At 36.3% G+C, this 19,200-nt stretch overlaps 1 protein-coding gene across 6 annotated transcripts in view; it reads right to left on the minus strand.

Annotated features, from left to right (window-relative positions):
- LOC112617290 (periphilin-1) overlaps positions 1 to 19,200 on the minus strand; it is a 220,306-nt gene that overhangs the window by 53,996 nt on the left and 147,110 nt on the right. For 4 of the 6 annotated variants that reach the window (XM_025374039.1, XM_025374042.1, XM_025374041.1 and 1 more), the window contains 3 exons: positions 10,470 to 10,526; positions 7,953 to 8,032; positions 2,775 to 2,894 (listed from right to left, as the gene is read on the minus strand). In XM_025374039.1, coding sequence (XP_025229824.1) covers positions 2,775 to 2,894; positions 7,953 to 8,032; positions 10,470 to 10,526 — 257 coding nt within the window. The remainder of the gene's footprint in view (positions 1 to 2,774; positions 2,895 to 7,952; positions 8,033 to 10,469; positions 10,527 to 19,200) is intronic. The other 2 variants (XM_025374043.1, XM_025374044.1) reach the window with 1 other exon arrangement.

Consider the following 19,200-nt stretch of genomic DNA (forward strand, 5'->3'; position numbering starts at 1 on the left):
TGTTTAAGGACAACAAATTATATCTCTACAAAACTTGACTGCACCCTTCTTGATGGCTAGGATGGCACCTCAAAAGCAATATCTGACACAAGTAGATATACAATGCATAGTTAGTGAACTTAAATAAACTATATAAACTATAAGAAAACTAGTACAGTATTTTTTAAGTGTACCTTAAAACACTAATCCTGAAATATATGCTGTGAAAAAAATTACATAGTCAAAAGTTTGGTAAATTATGCAAATTCTTTTATTCATCCTCTTACTGAACACCGATGAGCATATTAATAATACATTAAAATCTCTAAAAAGTGTTGAAATATCAAAACCAACCTAACTCTTTTAAACTTGGCATCTCCCAAATAAACTGGCTATTAGAATCTTTTTTTTCCTTCCTCAGACCATTAAGACCCTTCAGACTATGCTGTCAAATACTTTGGAAATGCTGTAGCAGAGCTCAAAAGATGAAAGTACAAAACTGAAAAGTGGCAGGAACCACAACATGCCTGAGTATTTAAGTATATTATTGAATTTACCTTCAATTTTACTGGACTTTCTATAAACCACACATTTTCCCAAACTGCTTAGAACTGTAATGATGGAAGCAAGTGAAGATAAGGTGGAAACTTAAGCATTCTATCTATCTCAGCTCATAATAATGAAATTTACACAATGTTCCTGAAGTACATGAACCATTACTTAAAAGGCTCATATAAAATAAAATATTGCCACAATTAGATTTAAACAGACATGCACATGCACACACACACACAGTTCTTTGCCAAACTCTTGCTTGGCATCAAAGGCCTTTCTTCTTTCCAGGTTATTCTGTCAAATTAGATATCAGTTTACAGGACCAAGGCCAAAATTACATTTCTCAAAAAGCATGGACCACAGAAATGAGTAACTATTCAACAACAGACCGAGAACAAATTAGCAAAATATTAATATGCAAAAATATTAATAAGAGAAAAATATTAATACGATATGGGACTAAGTCTACAAAAACTATCACAAAGATTTCCCAAATGCTTTATTTCCAGTATGAAAAAGTATCAATCTAAGTAGAAAAACATTTTAGAGAATGGGATGAAATTGATGCTGCTGTTCAACAATAATGATATACACAAATAAACATATTATGGTTATCAGTGCTACTCTCACATATCTTGCCTTTGATCCAGCAAAAGAACATGTCTGACCTATGACTCAACTTACAGATTTTTTTAGGGTTATTTACTTTTCATTAATTCGAAATCTAGCAAATCCTGATATTTTAGAGGAAAAAAAAAAAGATGTTTAAAAAGTATTTCTAGATCCAAAGTCACTCATGGATTATTCAGTGTCAAGATGCATTCAATAAATGAGAGAACCCAAGTAGAATATTTAAAATTTGAGAACAGTAGTGAGCTTTTACAAAAACCTGAGATAAAAAAATGATGGGAGAAGGGAGGATAAATATACTATTAATGTTCATATATTAATAAAGTCTTGCTAACTGAAGATAAAGTATTAAGTAAAGAAATTATTCTTTTTGGAAGTTTTCAGTTCTATAAAACAAACTACCAATATTCCAAAGCAGCAATTTTGAAGCATAAATATCAATGATTAATATAGAAACATTATTCTAAATTATTAGAGAAAATAACCAAAATAATCCAATTAAATGTATTACTGAAAAGTATGGTTCATGCTTTTAAATAGTGCTGGAAAAGTACCAAGGACGAACAGCTTGGTGTTTTTCATACATTTACTGGAGAATATGCGTAAGTATCTATTATTATAGCTACAATGAGGAGGAAACCTTGACCCACTTAAGAACAATTGATATCTAAAAGACAGATCAGCATTTTTAAAAAGAAAGGCTCTGTTTGCGTAAGTTCTGATAGGGGTTGTACTTTTTATGAGCAGTGTACATTAGTTACTTTGGAAAGGATTTTTTCACTGTATAAAGATGTAGTTAAGTATTATTTTTACATACAATATTAATGCTTGATCCCTTTTATCAAATAACATTCTATAAAAGTCATTCCAAAAGTAAACAAAAAAGCCAGAATGCTCCTTCAAATAAAATAATTTGTCACAGGACAGATTTTTATATTCTCTACCTGTCATGTCAAAGAACTCCTATAGTATCAAATTCTGAACCTAAAAGCTTAATTGTGCCCATAAAATTTCTATATTTCCCTTTTAGAGATGTTATAGGTTATACAGAAATTTTTCAGTTCATTTCAAAATACATTAATACAAACATGTCATAAACCTTTTTCTACGGTCCCAAAAATGTTCCCATCTTTCGGTATTCAGGACTCATCAAGGTCTCAAGTTGCCAAGACAATGAATAATTTTATTTCTTGGGATATTTATGAGATAATCTGCATGAAGTATAACAAGCAATATAAATATGGTCCACAATCCAAGGTCAAATTAGATTTCTGTTCTGAATTCACTGGCTTATAACTAGTGGCTCAGCGTGATTTCCTGAGATACTTTTAACAGCAAATGCCATTAAAAGAAGTACATAAATAACACATTTTTCTTATCCATATTTATACTATTCTTACACTCCAAAACTACTGTAAACATTCAGACAAAGTGTGATTACTGAATTCAGAGTCATTCATATTCAGACTATCATTCTGTGTGGTAATTTTAATACCTGTAATCCATGAGGATATATTTTAAAGCACGGGAATAAACCAAATATTTTCCACCCATAATTTAAAATCCAGACAAAACTTTCAGATGTGAAACATAAAGGAGACATGCCTTACCTCATACTCAGAAATTTCAGGCAAGTTACTTTCATCGGATTTCTCTAGCTTTTCAGCAGCCCACTTGCTTGCAGCCTCAGCAAGCTCCTTTTCAGTTAGCCTACTGGGTTTGTCTAACACCTAATAAAAATAGAAGAACATTTCTGTTACAATTCTCAAGGGCTTTTAAACTTCAAATACACCAAGAAGTACACTGCACTTACATTTAAAATCACATAAGCCTTCGAATTTATACGGAGAACAGGTATATTCTTTATTTCTTCCTTCTAAAATATTCAACATGGAATTACTTTAAGTAGCAATTCCTTTGGGACATACAGACCAGATCTAATTCTTAATTTCATTTACATAAGACTCTAGAAATTCATGTAAGTAACAAAGCAAAAGGCACTGACAATTAACTCATACACTAATTATATTTAGAATATAAAAGACATCATACTGATTTCAATTTTGTGCCTTTAAGCATATTTAATGAAATAAGTAATGTCTAAATTTCAGTAAGGCAAACTCCTAATACAACAGAAACGTATAGATATGCTGTTTTTACAGTGTATAGTGAGTTACATAAATCCTATGCCTTACACAAAATTTTAAAACTCAAATTTCATTTTGTGATCCTAGTACTAGTTCCTTTATCTAACTGCATACAATACTAAACAAGGTATGAACTTTGCAGTTATATGCAGACCTGGCTTTGAATCGCAGTTTAATGACTTGCTAGGTAGATGACTTTATATGCATAACTTATGACACCATGAGCCTTGCTTTCTTCATTTACAAAATAGGGGTTAACAATGCTCATTTTACAAAGCAGTTGTGAGAATTGAAGGAGGTAATAGATCTGGAAGTATCCACAATAATGCTTGGTGCCTCAGGATTTCTTTCTTTTCCATATTCGCTGATGTGAATCTACTATACTAAAACATATCTGAAAATCAATCAGCCCATGGGCTCAATATAAAAATAAAGAAAGTAAAATGTCTTTTCCGGATCAGATATAATTCCCCCAGTATTGTTTAAAGGCTTATTTTTGTAAATAAGACATGACTTGTAAAGCACACATTTAAAAATTATTTCCTTAGGGCCGTTATGGTAATTCTCTGATTCCATTCTACTTCCTTGGCATACATTTTCAACCACTTTGCCCTGCCATGCCTAGTGGCATAACCATCTCTTACGTAAAAATCCTTCTATTACTAAGGTTTACTTTTCTAAAGTCACATCACTGATTTCAAATATACCTCTCGGGGATGACAGTGCTGCGCGCTGAACTTATGGGGCACTAACATTTATCAAGTGCTTTATCTACGAACGAAAAAAAGTACTTTAATTAAATAGAATTCCATGAAGGTGATTAGAGAGGCTTTATTATCCCAACTTATAAACTAAAAAACTGAATGATGGTGACTTGCTCAAAGTCACTAATAAATGCTGAGCTGGGACTTAAATCTAGGCTTTTTTGGGAGGGGCCGGGGGGAACGGAGTCTCACTCTGTCGCCCAGGCTGAAGTGCAATGCCGTGACTTTGGCTCACTGCAACCTCCACCTCCTGGGTTCAAGCGATTCTCCAACCTCAGCCTCCCAAGTAGCTGGGAGTACAAGTGTGCACCACCACACCCGGATACTTTTTGTATTTTTACAGAGACAGGGTTTCACCACGTTGGTCAGGCTGGTCTCAAACTCCTGAGCTCAGGTGATCTGCCTGCTTTGGCCTCCCAAAGTGCTGGGATTACAAGCATGAGCCACCATGCCTGGCTTAGACATTTTTTTAACTGAAAAGGTCATTTGATGTTTTTCCACATCTTGTTAAATTCATCAAACTACTGGCTAGCCATCTATAACATTTACTGGAATATTATAGCAATATATCTATATGAAGTATATTCTATAGCCATTGAGGAACCTTAAACAGCTCATTCCAAAGCCCTGCCCATATATAAGGTTAAAAAGGTATTATAAGTAATACTTTTATTATTACTTAGTAATAGAAGGTTTTTTAAAAAGCTAGTTAGAAGAAGAAAACACATATACAAACACAAATATATCCAAGAAAGCTGGTTTTTTTCCGGGGGGTGAGGGGTCATACCTATTTAAGAGAAAGTTAAAGACCAAAAACAATTATACGACTTCTCTCTAGCAAAGAATGAAGCGGCTGGGAGCAGTGGCTCATACCTATAATCCCAGCACTTTGGGAGGCTGAGGCGGGCGGATCATCTGAGGTCAGGAGTGCAAGACCAGACCAGCCTGGCCAACATGCTGAAACCCCATCTCTACTACAAATACAAAAATTAGCCAGGTGTGGTGGCAGGCGCCTGTAATCCCAGCTACTTGGGAGGTTGAAGCAGGAGAATTGCTTGAACCTGGGAGGTGGAGGTTGCAGTGAGCCCAGATTATGCCACTACACTCCAGCCTGGACGACAGAGTGAAACCCCGTTCCTCCGGTCCTTCAAAAAGAATGAAGCAAAAGCCTACTATAACTTACCATCATTCTGTCCACACATTTGAAAACCTATCATTTGAAACTAACAAACTCTGAAAAAGTATCCCAACATATGGGCAGCCATAATGTTACATCAAAGAGTTCACCAAATCAGGAAATCTAGGCTCATAAAGCTCCCCACAGCTACCATGTGACCTTGGGCAAATCAAAGAAGGCACTACCTTCTGAATACATAAAATAGCTATGGATCTAAAATTGTGATATTTTGATTCCATTTTAAGATTTTATAGTCTGGCTAGGCAGAGCGGCTCATGCCTGTAATCCCAGCACTTTAGGATGCCAAGGTGGGACGATCATTTGAGACCAGGAGTTTGAAACCAGGCTGGGCAACATAGCAAGACCCCATCTCTATTTTCATATACAAAAAAAAAAAGACTTTATTGTCTGTGAAACAAAAATGCAAACATTTACATGAGGGGTGTCCAATATTTGGCTTCCCTTGGCCACATGAGAAGAATTGTCTTGGGCAACACATCAAATACACTAACACTAAGAATAGCTGACGAGCTTAAAAAAAAAAAAAAGGAAAAAAAAAATCACATAATGTTTTAAGAAAGTTTAGGAATTTGTGTTGGGCTGCATTTAAAGCCATCCTGGGCCACAGGTGCATGTAGATCAAGCTTGATCTACATGAAACTATCGGACAAAAGTGGTTAAAAATCCAACACGGGTTTTCCACTAAACATTTTAACGTAGCACAAAACTCTATGTTGTAACTTATATACAGATAGCAGTATATTTCAGAGAAAATATTTCATATATAATAATTTGAATTTTTGTAGTGACTTTGGTAGGCAGGTACTATTTACTCTTCTTTCATCTATTACCTGACATGAAAACCAAGGCAGTCTTCCAGGTGGGTAAAGTACCCTTGATACAATTAAGACAGAACCATAATCCAGTTGGTCTTTGCTATTCAAAATCCAGAATCCCAGAACCCTCAGACTTCTGGGAAAGTTCCAAAGATACAAGTTGTCACAAAGAAGCTTGTTTTTTTCCTTCTGAGGCAGGGAAGCAGCTGCCCCCCGAACACCCAGTATAGACTGCTAGATGATATCTACTCTTCCTGAAAAGCCAAAAAGTATGTAAGGCAGAATGAAAAGAAGTGAACAGATAACGGATGTAACAACCGTTATGGCTAAGAGAAAGGGTATGATATCTGTGAAGAGAACTTCTAACTGGAGAAAACAGATGGAAACAGCAACTTGTCAAGCTTGTAATTTCTGAGGATTTATGTTTTGAGATGCTAGGAAGGTAGGAATGAGACGAATGACATAGTGAGGGGTAGCTGTGTCCGTAAGAAATTAATTTAACTCCTGAGTCCTCACTCTACTATAGAATAGAGATATGTACCTACTAACATAAGATTTCTGCATGAATTAATAAGAGAAAAAATACACCATACATGTTAGGTCTCTGCCTACACTCTCAACGCCCCAAATAAAAGCACAATCCACCAGATATAACCCATCCAACCTGGTTATGGTCAAGATGAGAACATGGGTTGCAACAATAACTACTAAATTTGGCATAGACTGTGTTAAAAATTCAATGAGAAAACTGCCCATTTTTCTCATAGAAAATGGCAAACTCGGGCTGCTATTTTCAAGCTGTGGTTACTTAAAATGTAAGGGGTTTTGGTTTTTATTTTTTTGAGACACAGTCTCACTCTGTCACCCAGGCTGGAGTGCAGCGGCACGATCTCAGCTCAGCATAACCTCCACCTCCCAGATTCAAGCAATTTTCCTGCCTTGGCCTCCCAAGTATCTGGGACTACAGGCGCCCACCACCACACCCGGGTAATTCTTCATTTTTTGCTTTTCCTTTTTTTTTTCTTTTGAGATGGAGTCTCACTCTGTTACCAAGCTGGAGTGCAGTGGCGTGATCTTGGCTCACTGCAAGTTCTGCCTCCTAAGTTCACGCCATTCTCCTGCCTCAGCCCCCCGAGTAGCTGGGACTACACGCACCCGCCACCATGCCTGGCTAATTTTTTTGTATTTTTAGTATAGACAGGGTTTCACCATGTTGGCCAGGATGGTCTCGATCTCTTGACCTCATGGTCCGCCTGCCTCGGCCTCCCAAAGTGCTAGGATTACAGGCGTGAGCCACCACGTGCGGCCAATTCTTTGTACTTTTAGTAGAGACAGGGTTTCACTGTGTTAGCCAGGATGGTCTCGACCTCCTGACCTCAAGAACCACCCGCCTCGGCCTCACAAGGTGTTGGGATTACAGGTGTGAGCCACTGTGCCAGGCCTATTTTTATTTTTTAGAGACAGCATCTTGCTCTGTCACCCAGGCTAGAGTGCAGTGGTGCAATCATAGCTCACTGCTGGCTCAACCTCCTGGGCTCAAGTAATCCTCTCACCTCAGCCTCCTGAATAGCTAGGACTACAGGTGCATGCCACCACATCTAGCTAATTTTTAATTTTTAAAATAAAGTCTTGCTATGTTACCCAGGCTAGTTGTGAACTCCTGGCCTCAAGCAACTCTCACATCTCAGTCTCTCAAAGCCCTGGGATTACAGGCATGAGCCACCACACCTAGCCAAAAATTGAAGTTTTTAAATGCAGCAAATTAGCTCCCTTGGTGTAACAGTAAAGAATAAAAGCATCTATACTAGTCAGTCCATCTCAATTTGTAATTCTTCTTTAAACTGATTTTAGAAATATAACAAACCTTTGATGAAGAAACTGCTGAACCACTTGAGGGTGAAGTATCTCTTGATGTTTTCAAAGACTGGACAGGCCTCTCTTTATCTATATAAGAAAATATAAGATGTAATTTTTTTCTAGCTAATTTGTTTTTGATAAAGTAATTTTGTAATGGAATTAATGAGGGGGTCATACACTTTATTTTACTACTAAAAACTTTAAATAGGTTACTATCTAAAACTACCTCTCAGAGGCTGATCACCATCAACAATCTGAAATAACCTGGAACCAAAGGATATCACAGAAGCCAGTCTAGGCCACAGCACTGCCAGTAAGTAAACATGGAGCCACAGAGACTTCAAGAAAGTTTTTTAAAACCATGAATGCTACTTATTTCATGCTCCTAAATACTAATGTTTGATATATCACAATAAAAATACAAAGATAGTTATTATATATAAAGATACCAAGGAGGACTAGTTAATTAAGGGGTAGCTCAAGGAGGATCTATATAGGAACTTTAACAGATATTCCTGAAATGTTTAGATAGTTTTAAACATAAAGTTAGAAAGCTGTAATTCAGAGCACTAATCCAGTGCCTGGCATTAATGAATGCCTAAATATTTGTTAAATGGTTAACAATAAACCTGTTATGAGATAAAGTCACTAATCTTTACCTTTAGTCACTTTACTCACATAGTGCTGTATGTATATCATTTTTTATAGAAACTTGAGCCAGAAAATACATTTAAACAATATTACTTTAACAGGTTCAACAACTCCCTAAAAGATAGGTTTAGTTAAATATACTCTTAAAAATTAATAACAGTGAGCTGTTACAGAAAAACATTTCATTAAATTGTCTATATGTGTCAAATATATAATCCTCTGCCCTTTGTTGCTAGAAAAACTAACAAAATTAATAACATGAGAAGAGAAAGTGGCATCAAATTTGGAGTCACACAGAAGCTGGTCGAGACTGGACAGTGGATTAACAGGAAAGCAGTCAGGAGCAAAAGCAGAGATAAAGCGACTTTGAAACTGAGGCAAAGCCAGCTTCAGTCAAAAAGCCTCTTACGCTCTTCCTGACACAGCCAAGATAGATAAGAAGGTCCTGGAGGCTCAAAGACTTCCAACCACCTAGGACAGTGGTGAATAACACCCTTCTAATGTCCTACAGACCCAAAACGCTTTCTCTAGCCCAGTGGTTCTTAACTAAGGACAATTTCACATCTCCCCTCTGCAGACATTTGGCAGTATGTGCAGATATTTTTGACTGTCACAAGTGGGAGATGGCTACTCTAGCACATATTTAGTAGAAAACAGGGATGCTGGTAAATATCCTGCTATGGGGGACACCCCCAACAACAAAGAACTAACTGGCCTTACGTGTCAATTGTGCAGAGGTTGAGGACTCCTGCCCTAGGCTGAATATTCCAATTTTTAAGCTCTAACAGCACTAGAAAGATACAGCCTTAGAGTCTTTTAACAGGTCATACCACAAGAGGCTTTCACCCTAAGCAACTTTAAAAGTTCTTGTAGACCTTAAAACTCAAAAGAACCACTGCTGTATCCCAAATGGCCAAGAACATGATTTATTTAGTCATTCCTTATTGTATTTCCATTGCATGTGGCAAATTTCACATTGTAGTGTGATAGTGTCAGTGTATCCCACTACAACAAAAGCTCTCGGAGGAACAAGTGTCATAGCTTATTCATTTCCAAATATCCGTGGCCTACTTAGCTCAAGTCCTTCAAGAAAAGGGTAGGCACTCGAAAATCAGATAAAAAGATGAACCTCACTTTTCTTTCCCTAAGATGCAATGACCTCCCAATCCTATTCAGATAAGCAATCCCTTCAAAGGAGACGAGGCACTGGACCAACCAGCACAGCACATTATGCTTATTAAAGGCATAATTACAGGCTCAATTCTTTAGCACATATCAGCTAGACACAGAGGGGGAAAAAAACCTGTCACAAGCAGCTGTTGATCTTTTGCTTCGTGTTTCCGTTACAAACATATGATCCCAAAGTATAGTCTTAGACCTTTCCTGATTTTAGCTGCCCGAAGGCTAATTTAAGTCGTTATCAACCAATTTCATGCACAGAAGCAAAGGAACACTGAACGGTGGTGCAGGAGGTTTATCATATATCCACATATATTCATATATCCCTGTTGCAACAATGGAAGCAGAAAGCAAGTAGCAAAGGATAAAGAAAACAATGATACAAATAGCAAAAGAAAGAGCACAAAAAAAGTAAATAGAAATCACTTGATCCTATTGTTGTCAGGTCCTATCTTCCAATGGCCTGTCTATTCTACAGATCTTCTATGGAGTGGCTATTCCCAACCAGGAATGGTTAGCCCAGATACCAGCCCACAAATGCCCCCCAAATCCTAGTACCTAGGTCTACTGTTAACTCTGGTTCTGACAACAGACTAATGGAGCAGTTATACACTTTCCCCATTTCCATAACCGCTATCAATTCAAGTCTCCCACCCCTTCACAATCCCAAATCAGAGTCTAGCTCAAAACTCACCTCTTTCAGGATTTCCTTCATTCTGCCGTTTGTAGGAGGCACCAGGACGCACGGACTCTATGGAAAGGTGGGCAGGGAGGAATTAACAGCAGCACCTCTGTGCCCAAGAGGAACAAGAGAAGAACTCAGAAGTAAGAGTGATGAGAACAGGGCCTTCTGAGCACTTTCTGGTGACCCTAAACTCTTTCCTACCCTACTTTCAAGTTGGGCTGCCTAAGCAATCACCACTGAAGGGGAATAAAGAATGGGAGGAAAAAATCTCCACTTAAGGCGCGAAGCCAGTGGGAACTGTCAGGATAAGACCAGTCAAGGATAACAAGGGCAGAAAGGAATGAGAAAAGGGTCATAGCAAGACAAGACATTGAAAGCTGAAGACAAAGATCACATCTTATTCATCACTGAAAGTACCTAGTCAAATTCTCTCCATCCATAAAGCTGTCACTGGAAGGCCTGGGAAAGGAGCACACCTGCATACACAGTCAAAAATGAAAGATGGATCACTCCTACCAGTTAAAAAAGGATACTAGTTGAGCCCCTAATTATCCCACATTTAGAATCTTGAAATATTTTGTTAGCTTCCTTGTCTGCAAACTTTTAATGATATGGATGGAATCATCTTACTAAACAGCCTAAATATACCAGTAGTCAGGGCTCCCAGGTATTTTTTCAGTAAGATACAAACTCCATAACAATGACTTCAAATCCTTCTCTACAGATCCCAAGTTGCCAATTTTACATTTTTTTCTGAGAAAATAACATTTTTTCTGAATTGTTTTGGCACTATCAGCATCTCGCCTTAAAACGTTTCAAGAAACATCATGCAAATATTGCCATTTTACTTTTGCAATAATGTTGAGGATGCAGTATCCTTTTATTATTCACTGATCTCTCTCTAGCATCCCAGCAAGTTTTGTTTCTCCTGATAAGCTGACTTGTTTTTATTTGCTGACTGTCAACACTCTTCTTGATTCTTGTTTTTTTTTTTTTTGAGACAGAGTCTCACTCTGTTGCCCAGGCTGGAGTGCAGTGGCATGATCTCGGCTCACTGCAACCTCCGCTCGCCCTGCCCCCTGCCAGTTCAAGCAATTCTCCTGCCTCAGCCTCCCGAGTAGCTGAGATTACAGGCACTTGCCAGCACGTCCGGCTAATTTTTTTTTTTTTTTTTTTTTTAAGTAGAGACGAGGTTTCACTATCTTGACCAGACTGGTCTTGAACTCCTAACCTCGTGATCCACCCGCCTCGGCCTCCAAAAGTGCTGGGATTACAGGCGTGAGTCACCACGCCCAGCCAAACCCTTAGTTCAGCTACAGCAATTGCTCAGAGCCTCACGATGGACAATCACTTCATACACTACTAACTTTATTCTTGATTCTTTTAGCTTTGTTTTGGCCAAACTCTTAGTTCACCTATAGCAACTGTTCAGAGCCTTATGATGGGCATTTATTTCATATACTACCAACTTTATTCTTACTTTTACTTTCCTATCCTTATTTTCCTTTTACATAAAACTCCTGCTCCACTTATTTAATCCTATTTTATTAAGTGTTTATTTCATTAAGCTGCCTCAAATTCTTTCTTGAATGAAGAGATAATGGTGATATTTCAGAGAAAAGTACTGGAGCCTTAAGCCAATTCATATTAGCTCCTGATAGTGGATTGCATGCATCCCTTTAACTTTGTCTTCAGTTACTCCATGTTGGAAGCTGAACTATGAGAGATACACTCCATAGGTATCAGCAAATGCTACAAATCTTATCTTTTTAAGCTTGGAGAGTCAGTTTACCAACACACCACTGTGGATGTGTTTGATTTTGATTCCAAACTTCAGAGACACTGTAGGCATTACCACATATAATTACAAATTCCCTTTAGCATTGTCTTAGGTAGGCTTGGACTATTTAACAATCTTCTAACAGACCAGTAAAACTACCCAGCTAAATTGCAGTCATGAACAAGTAAGTAGTTATTGTTTTAATTCTCTAAGTTTTGGGTTTTGTTTTTTTTTTGTAATGCAATAAGAGACAATAGAAACACCACCACTGTACTTAAACTCTTCATCCCAAAGTTTCCACTGATGTGCTCATATTAAAACTAAAAGGTCTCGTTCTTCTTATCCTCTTATAGCACTTTAATGATTTATAAACAAGTTTTTCTTAATATTTTGCTATTTGTTTTTCGTATCTTTTTACTTCTGTTTGCCCCCTTACATCTTCACGGCTACCGCTTTCTCTTTCATTTTTGTTGGTTATTGTTCCTTAAATGTGAGTGTTCCTCCTAACCTTAATCTTTTTTTCTATTTTTATTTGGCTCCAACCAATACAATGAATATAAAAGTCTCTAAAATCTGCCTCTTTCACTCACTGTTCTACCTTCTAACTAACAGACTGCTACTCATTAGCTATTGAGCTATTACCTCAAATTCATCTCACTCATGATCTTTGTAAGCAGACACTACCTCTGTGCTTGACAGCAAGCTAAAAAGGTTGAAAACATTCCTGCCTTTGTTGTGACTTGCTAAAGAAAATGAATTCCAAATTAGGATGGAGAAAAGAAACCAGAAAAAAAAAAATTCTGAAAGTGGCAGTACAGAAACCAAAATCCCTGTCTATATATTAATAAGTGAAAGAATAAATGGGGAAAAAAGGAAATAAAAAGGAATTTCAAATACTGGTTCCATATAATGTTTTTCCCATTGAAGTGAAATCAAAAGCCGGAGAAGCAGCTTAACATTCCACAACACACTCAGGAAGTTCTGCAAGAGTTTCAGAGTATTTGGTGACTCCTTGAATGCAATGGCTGAATGCAATCTAATAGGATCTTTTAGAAATACACTTTCTTGCTGTTGTGTTTTCCTGCTAAAAGAAATGATAAATCTAACCAGATTCATCCAATCCTACATCAAGTGAACCCAGGTAGGAAAAAAGGACACTGCAGGGGAAAAAAAATAACATAATCATAAGAGATGATAAAGTTAGGGGCTATGTCTTGCAAACTATCAGATTCTCAGCGCAGTGCTTGGCAAACAGGGACAAACCAGGTATTTTTGAGTGCAAGTCCCATCAAGAAACAAACTTCACCAACACAGGTAGTACATTGATTTCTTCTTCAACAGCTGAATATTTGAAGAGAAATTCAGATATAAATAAATGAAGATGTGGCTACACAGATGATGAGAAAATTCTTTTACTGGATCATGGATGAAGATGTGGGTATTTGGGACTCTTGGTTAGGAAAAACATGTTTCTCAGAGATCTACTGATTTACTCAAGAACATATGAATTAGAAAAGAGACACAAGAAAAATGTTCTCATGTTAAAGACACCAAAAAATACCAGAGAAAAGAAACAGGTAGAGGGGTAGAGAAAGCATTGCATCACCTCTGCTTCCCTCAAGATCTGTCTTTTGGAGGTCAGAGTTGCAACAAGTTAAAGCAAAGGCCAACTGACTGAATACTTGGAAGCACACTTCTGAGTAGAGATCTCCTTTAATACATAAGCTAAAACCATGTGGGCACACTTTTAAATATATAAGGAAAACATCATCTGCACACATTATGAACGTTTGCTACTGACAGAATATACTAAGTGCTAAAACGGGGATACAATAAAATTCCTATGCATATGGCATTAATTGATTTGTTTTAGAACCTTGATCATTAAGATGCCAGAAAAGCTATAGCTATAATCTTAGGATTTAGCTACAAAACTCATAGCCAAAGCTCTCCTGTGAGTAAACAATGGATCCTCAAACAAGAAGAATATGTTATAGAATCTAACTCAACAGCGCATTAATAGTCTAGATCAAGTGACAGCCTAAAATGTTTCAGGGAACTATTAAATTATACTTTAGGGACTCCACATGATGTAACTCATCCCCATAAACCTTCTCCACTAGCATCCTTCACCTTCTACTAACCCTTCAGATGTCACCTAAAATGTTTACTCCTATTTAATTTCTTGTTTGTCTTCCTGACTAGATCATAAACTCAGAGGGCAGAGATTGAATCTATCTTGCTTGGCAAACAATTTATGTTCAATACATGTGTGTTGATTAAGAGATGTATGTATTGAACACAACATAGTGGGCTTCAAACCAAGAAATGCTACGATATTTCACTGCTAAGAGAATGACTTTATCCTCTCTTCCTGTTGCCTAATATACATGATCTGAAGATAAAGCCTTATTTCTATATTCATATTACTTCTTCAAATCTGCACAGAAAAGCCTTCACCTAAAAGCAAAATTAAAGTTCAAAATTTTATCAGAATTTCGGCTATATTACCAATAAGTCTAGAATAGTTTTTTTTAAAAAAAAGAATTTCAGCTATAATCAAAAAATTCATGGAGACTTCAAATTTTATAGCCAACCAGTCTTAAGACATATGTCTTCTTCTATTAGACTGACATTCAAAAATGAACTCTATCTTCCAAATATACTTGTCTCAAAACAGTACTTTTAATTCTTGTACACTTTCAGTTCTCTTAGAAGATGTATTTTTAAAAACAATTAAACACTAATGACTAATAGTATGTTTTTTAAAAATAACTTCTATTCTTAATAATGGTCATTGACATAAGAAAAATAAGGGAAGCTAGACCCAAAGTTAGAGCTACAGAAAAAACAGAGGCCAAGCAAAATAAACAATAAACTTGCAAATTTTGCAAAGTAAAAGTATTTTAAAATTCAACCAAAATGTCACAGAATCTAAATATGTAAGTATCTCTGATAAATGTGGGATTAATCCCTAGCAAATGTTTAAAATGAATTAACAGAGAGGTAGTTTCATCTCTAGGAGCCATAGTGGATTTACAACAACAAAGCAAGATAATCTCTATGTTACTGTTTTGATAGAAGAAATATTTGTAACTTAAGAGTTTCAAGAAACACCTGAAGGGTCTTCCTTGAGATTCTCAAGTGGAAATGAAAATAAGATAATAGTAAAGATAAGGGATCATAATTGTTGAATAGCAACAAACAATGCCGATAAAAGGTTCAGGTTAACAGATCTCTAGAGGTTTCCACAGTTGGCCTTATGCTCCTCAACATAAATTATTAACAAATAATACAAAACATATCCAGCATACTTAATTTGCAGATAATACAAGCTGTTCTTATCGGGTACTAATATACAGAATCGCTAAATGAGATTTTGAGAATTCTATAAAACAAAATAAGCTAAAGTTAATTAGATAAAATGTAGCATTTCTAGTTTGTTTTTTTTTTTCAGTGCATTAACTACACACAAACAACTGCACCTGAAAAAGTACAGCCTGAGAGGCATTTGTTCACGTATTTTGTTTACGTGAAAATAGCTTAGGTTTCAGTTGCCTACAATCCAGTAATGAAATGTGGTTGCTAAAATAAAAATTCACTTCTGGTATTATAAATTACAAGAAACAGAAGGAAAAATAGGGAAAGCAAAAGGTCTGGAAACCATGACAAATAAAAGGAACAGCAAAATAAACCAAATATATTTAAACCTGGAAAAAAAATCATGAATATGATAGTACTCCTCCAATATATAACAGGTTACAACATAAAAGGAAGAAATATCTTTATATATGGCTCTAAAAAGAATAACTAGTATTAAGTAGATGTTACTGAAGAAGATTTTAATTCTTTCATAAAGAATGAGCTATACAGAAGGAGTAGATTGTGATTTAGTAAATTTATCACAAGAAGTACTAATACTTTAACAAAAAATAGGTGTGGGAGACCAAACTTAGTGATTTTTTCATCACTTTTAATGTTATAGCTTAAATAAAAGGCAAATGATAAAAGTGTAGGATAGGAAAACATGGGATCATTTCAAAGAGGGAAAAAAAGAAAATAAGTATTAGAATTGACAAATGTGGAGATATTTAGATTAATTATGATAAAAATAAACTTCGAGTATACGAGGTAAATATAAAAAAAAATTTACTTGGGAAAGCATCATAATACACAGGGAGAAAGGAAATGAGGTTAACTAGGACAATCTGCACTGCTAGCATGTGAACATGGACAACAAAAAGGAACTAAAAATAATATTGCATATCCAGGTCAGCCCAACTAAGTTATAGTAAGAATATTCTTGCAAGTAAAGTACAGGATGAAAACAAGTTTGATTTAGAAGGATAATTAGTTTGAAGAAGTACAAAGTTCCAGAAGATTAATTCAAAAGGCTAAGTAGAAGAGATTTAATTAAATGTGTGTGTATGTGTGTAAGCACAAAATGGGAAATAAGCAGTTGAATTTAAAAATGTCGTAAAATCACTATAGCCAAACCAATAGTGATCATTAAAATAGGAAAAATTAATCTAAAAGTACGAACAGAAAGGAAAAAATTGTTAATTTTTTAAAATGAGGGCATAATTATTTTAATCTGTTATTTATACTTATAATAATATTTTAAGTCTTTGTCAAAATTTCAATTTATACCAGAAAACTTAATTTTAACACGTGGGTAATTATCCCAGCTTAAGTGACTGATAAGTGAAGAACCCCGTGTCTTAGTTCTCTTTTGAAGAAAAGCCAGGTGCTGCAATATTTGTGACATTTAGATTTAATGCAAAAACCGGTATCTGAAATAGGTCAAATAATAACTTTTCCCATGTATTATTTAAAATACGACCTCCATTAACTTTTTTTGCAAGATTTCTTATGTAATGATTCTGAAAACAGGAAAGGAAAATAGAAAAAATTTTCATAGTTCAGCCCAAGTAGTTAAGGAATACTTGAAAATAGAGTTTTCCCAGAATAAACTTTTTCTTGATTAAAGAACTTTACTTTGAAAGCTAAATAACAAGAAAGAAAGAAAGAAAGAAAGAAAGAAAGAGAGAGAGAAAGACAGATAGATGCAGGCATTAACAAAGTCATATGCTCTGTTTCATTCAATTTACCCCATATTTTAGTCTACCAACTTAATCTTTAAATCACTCCAAATATTAAAGGTATGAGCCCTCAAAGGATGAGTGAAGGATATTGGAGACCCTAAGACAGGAGCATCACATTATGGCTCATCCACATTTCATCCCCAGACCTTAAGAGTTTTGGCCACTAAGAGGCCCAAAGCAGGTCAACAGAGAGAAGATGCTTTCCCCGCAAATTTCTGTTTTTGAGGATAAAATAAAAGCTAATTCACCAATAACTACCCTTAATAATTTCATTATAAGCTGTCAAGTAAGAATCTCTTTTAAGCTTCTTTTATTCATGTTTTGTTAAAAAGTTTTCATAATCAGTTTCCAAAGATACTTTCTTCGTTAATGAAAATCATTATTGGATATGGATTTAAGTCATACACACCCCAAAAAAAAGATCCTAAGGGCAGGGCACAGTGGCTCACGCCCATAATCCCAGCACTTTGGGGGGCCGAGGCAGGTGGATCACTTGAGGTCAGCAGTTCGAGACCAGCTTGGCCTATATGGTGCAACCCCATCTTTACTAAAATACAAAATTAGCTGGGCCTGGTGGTGCATGCTTGTAATCCCAGCTACTAGCGAGACTGAGGCAGGAAAATTGCTTGACTCGGGAAGCAGAGGTTGCAGTGAGTTGAGATCACATCACTGCACTCCAGCCTGGGTGACAGAAAAAGACTCTGTCTCAGAAAAAATAAAAATAAAAAAAATAAATAAATAAATAAATAAAATTTTTTGGGGGGTCTTAGATGGTATCTGGCTAATTTTGGATATGTCTGTGCATGTGAGCATTCATAAGAGCTTAGAGCAGGGGTGTCCAATCTTTTGGCTTCCCTGGGGTGCACTGGAAGAAGAATCATCTTGGGCCACACATAAAAGACGAACAGTAACAGCAGCTTGTGAGCTTAAAAAAAAAAAAATTTTTTCACAAAAAAGCCTCATGTTTTAAGAAAGTTTACTAATTTGTGTTGGGTTGCATCCAAACCCATCCTGGGCTGCATGTGGCCTGCAGGACGGGGGTTGGACAAGCTTGGCTTACGGATTATCTTCTTAAGGTTTTTTTTTTGTGGTAGGGGTGGGGTACATAGAAGCAAAAGAGAAAATACTAGTATACTTGTTAACATTAGTCTCCACAATAAAACCTTCAGTTACCTAGAACTGTCCCAAGCACATTTTGGACAATCAGGCATATATATGTAAGTGGCTTATTTATTTACTTATTTATTTATTTTTAGAGACATAGTCTCGTTCTGCTGCCCAGGCTAGAGTGTAGTGGCATGATCACAGTTTACTATAGGCTCAACCTCCTGGGCTCAAGTGATCCTCCTGCCTCAGCCTTCCGAGTAGCTGAAAATACAGGCATACATCACCATACCCAGCTAATTGTTTAATTCTTTTTTTTAGATACACGGGTCTCACTATGTTTGCCCAGGCTGGTCTCAAACTCCTGGGCTCGAGTAATCCTTCCACCTTGGCTTTCCCAAAGTGCAAGGATTACAGGCATGAGCTGCTGTGCATTTAAAACATAAGGTGTTTTAAATCCTTAAAATAACCTTCTTATCTCTTGCATAATCATGAAAATGCCTGTATCCAAAAATATGTTTTTTGGGAAGCCCCACTCTATCTATCTCTGCAAACAGTAGACAGTAAATGTTTGCTAAACTCAACAATCTTGCAACAGCTTCAAGGGAAGACAATCTGATGACTCCAAATGGTTTTCCATCACCTTCATCATGTAAGAGGCAAAGGCTGTTAAATTAAAACTCTTATTATTTGAAAAAAGACAGTTAATGAGAAGGACATTCAAAAGGAAATATCCTGAACTTTTCTGATT

Source organism: Theropithecus gelada, unplaced genomic scaffold (assembly GCF_003255815.1).
Source record: "Theropithecus gelada isolate Dixy unplaced genomic scaffold, Tgel_1.0 HiC_scaffold_15989, whole genome shotgun sequence".
Taxonomy (NCBI): Eukaryota; Metazoa; Chordata; class Mammalia; order Primates; family Cercopithecidae; genus Theropithecus; species Theropithecus gelada.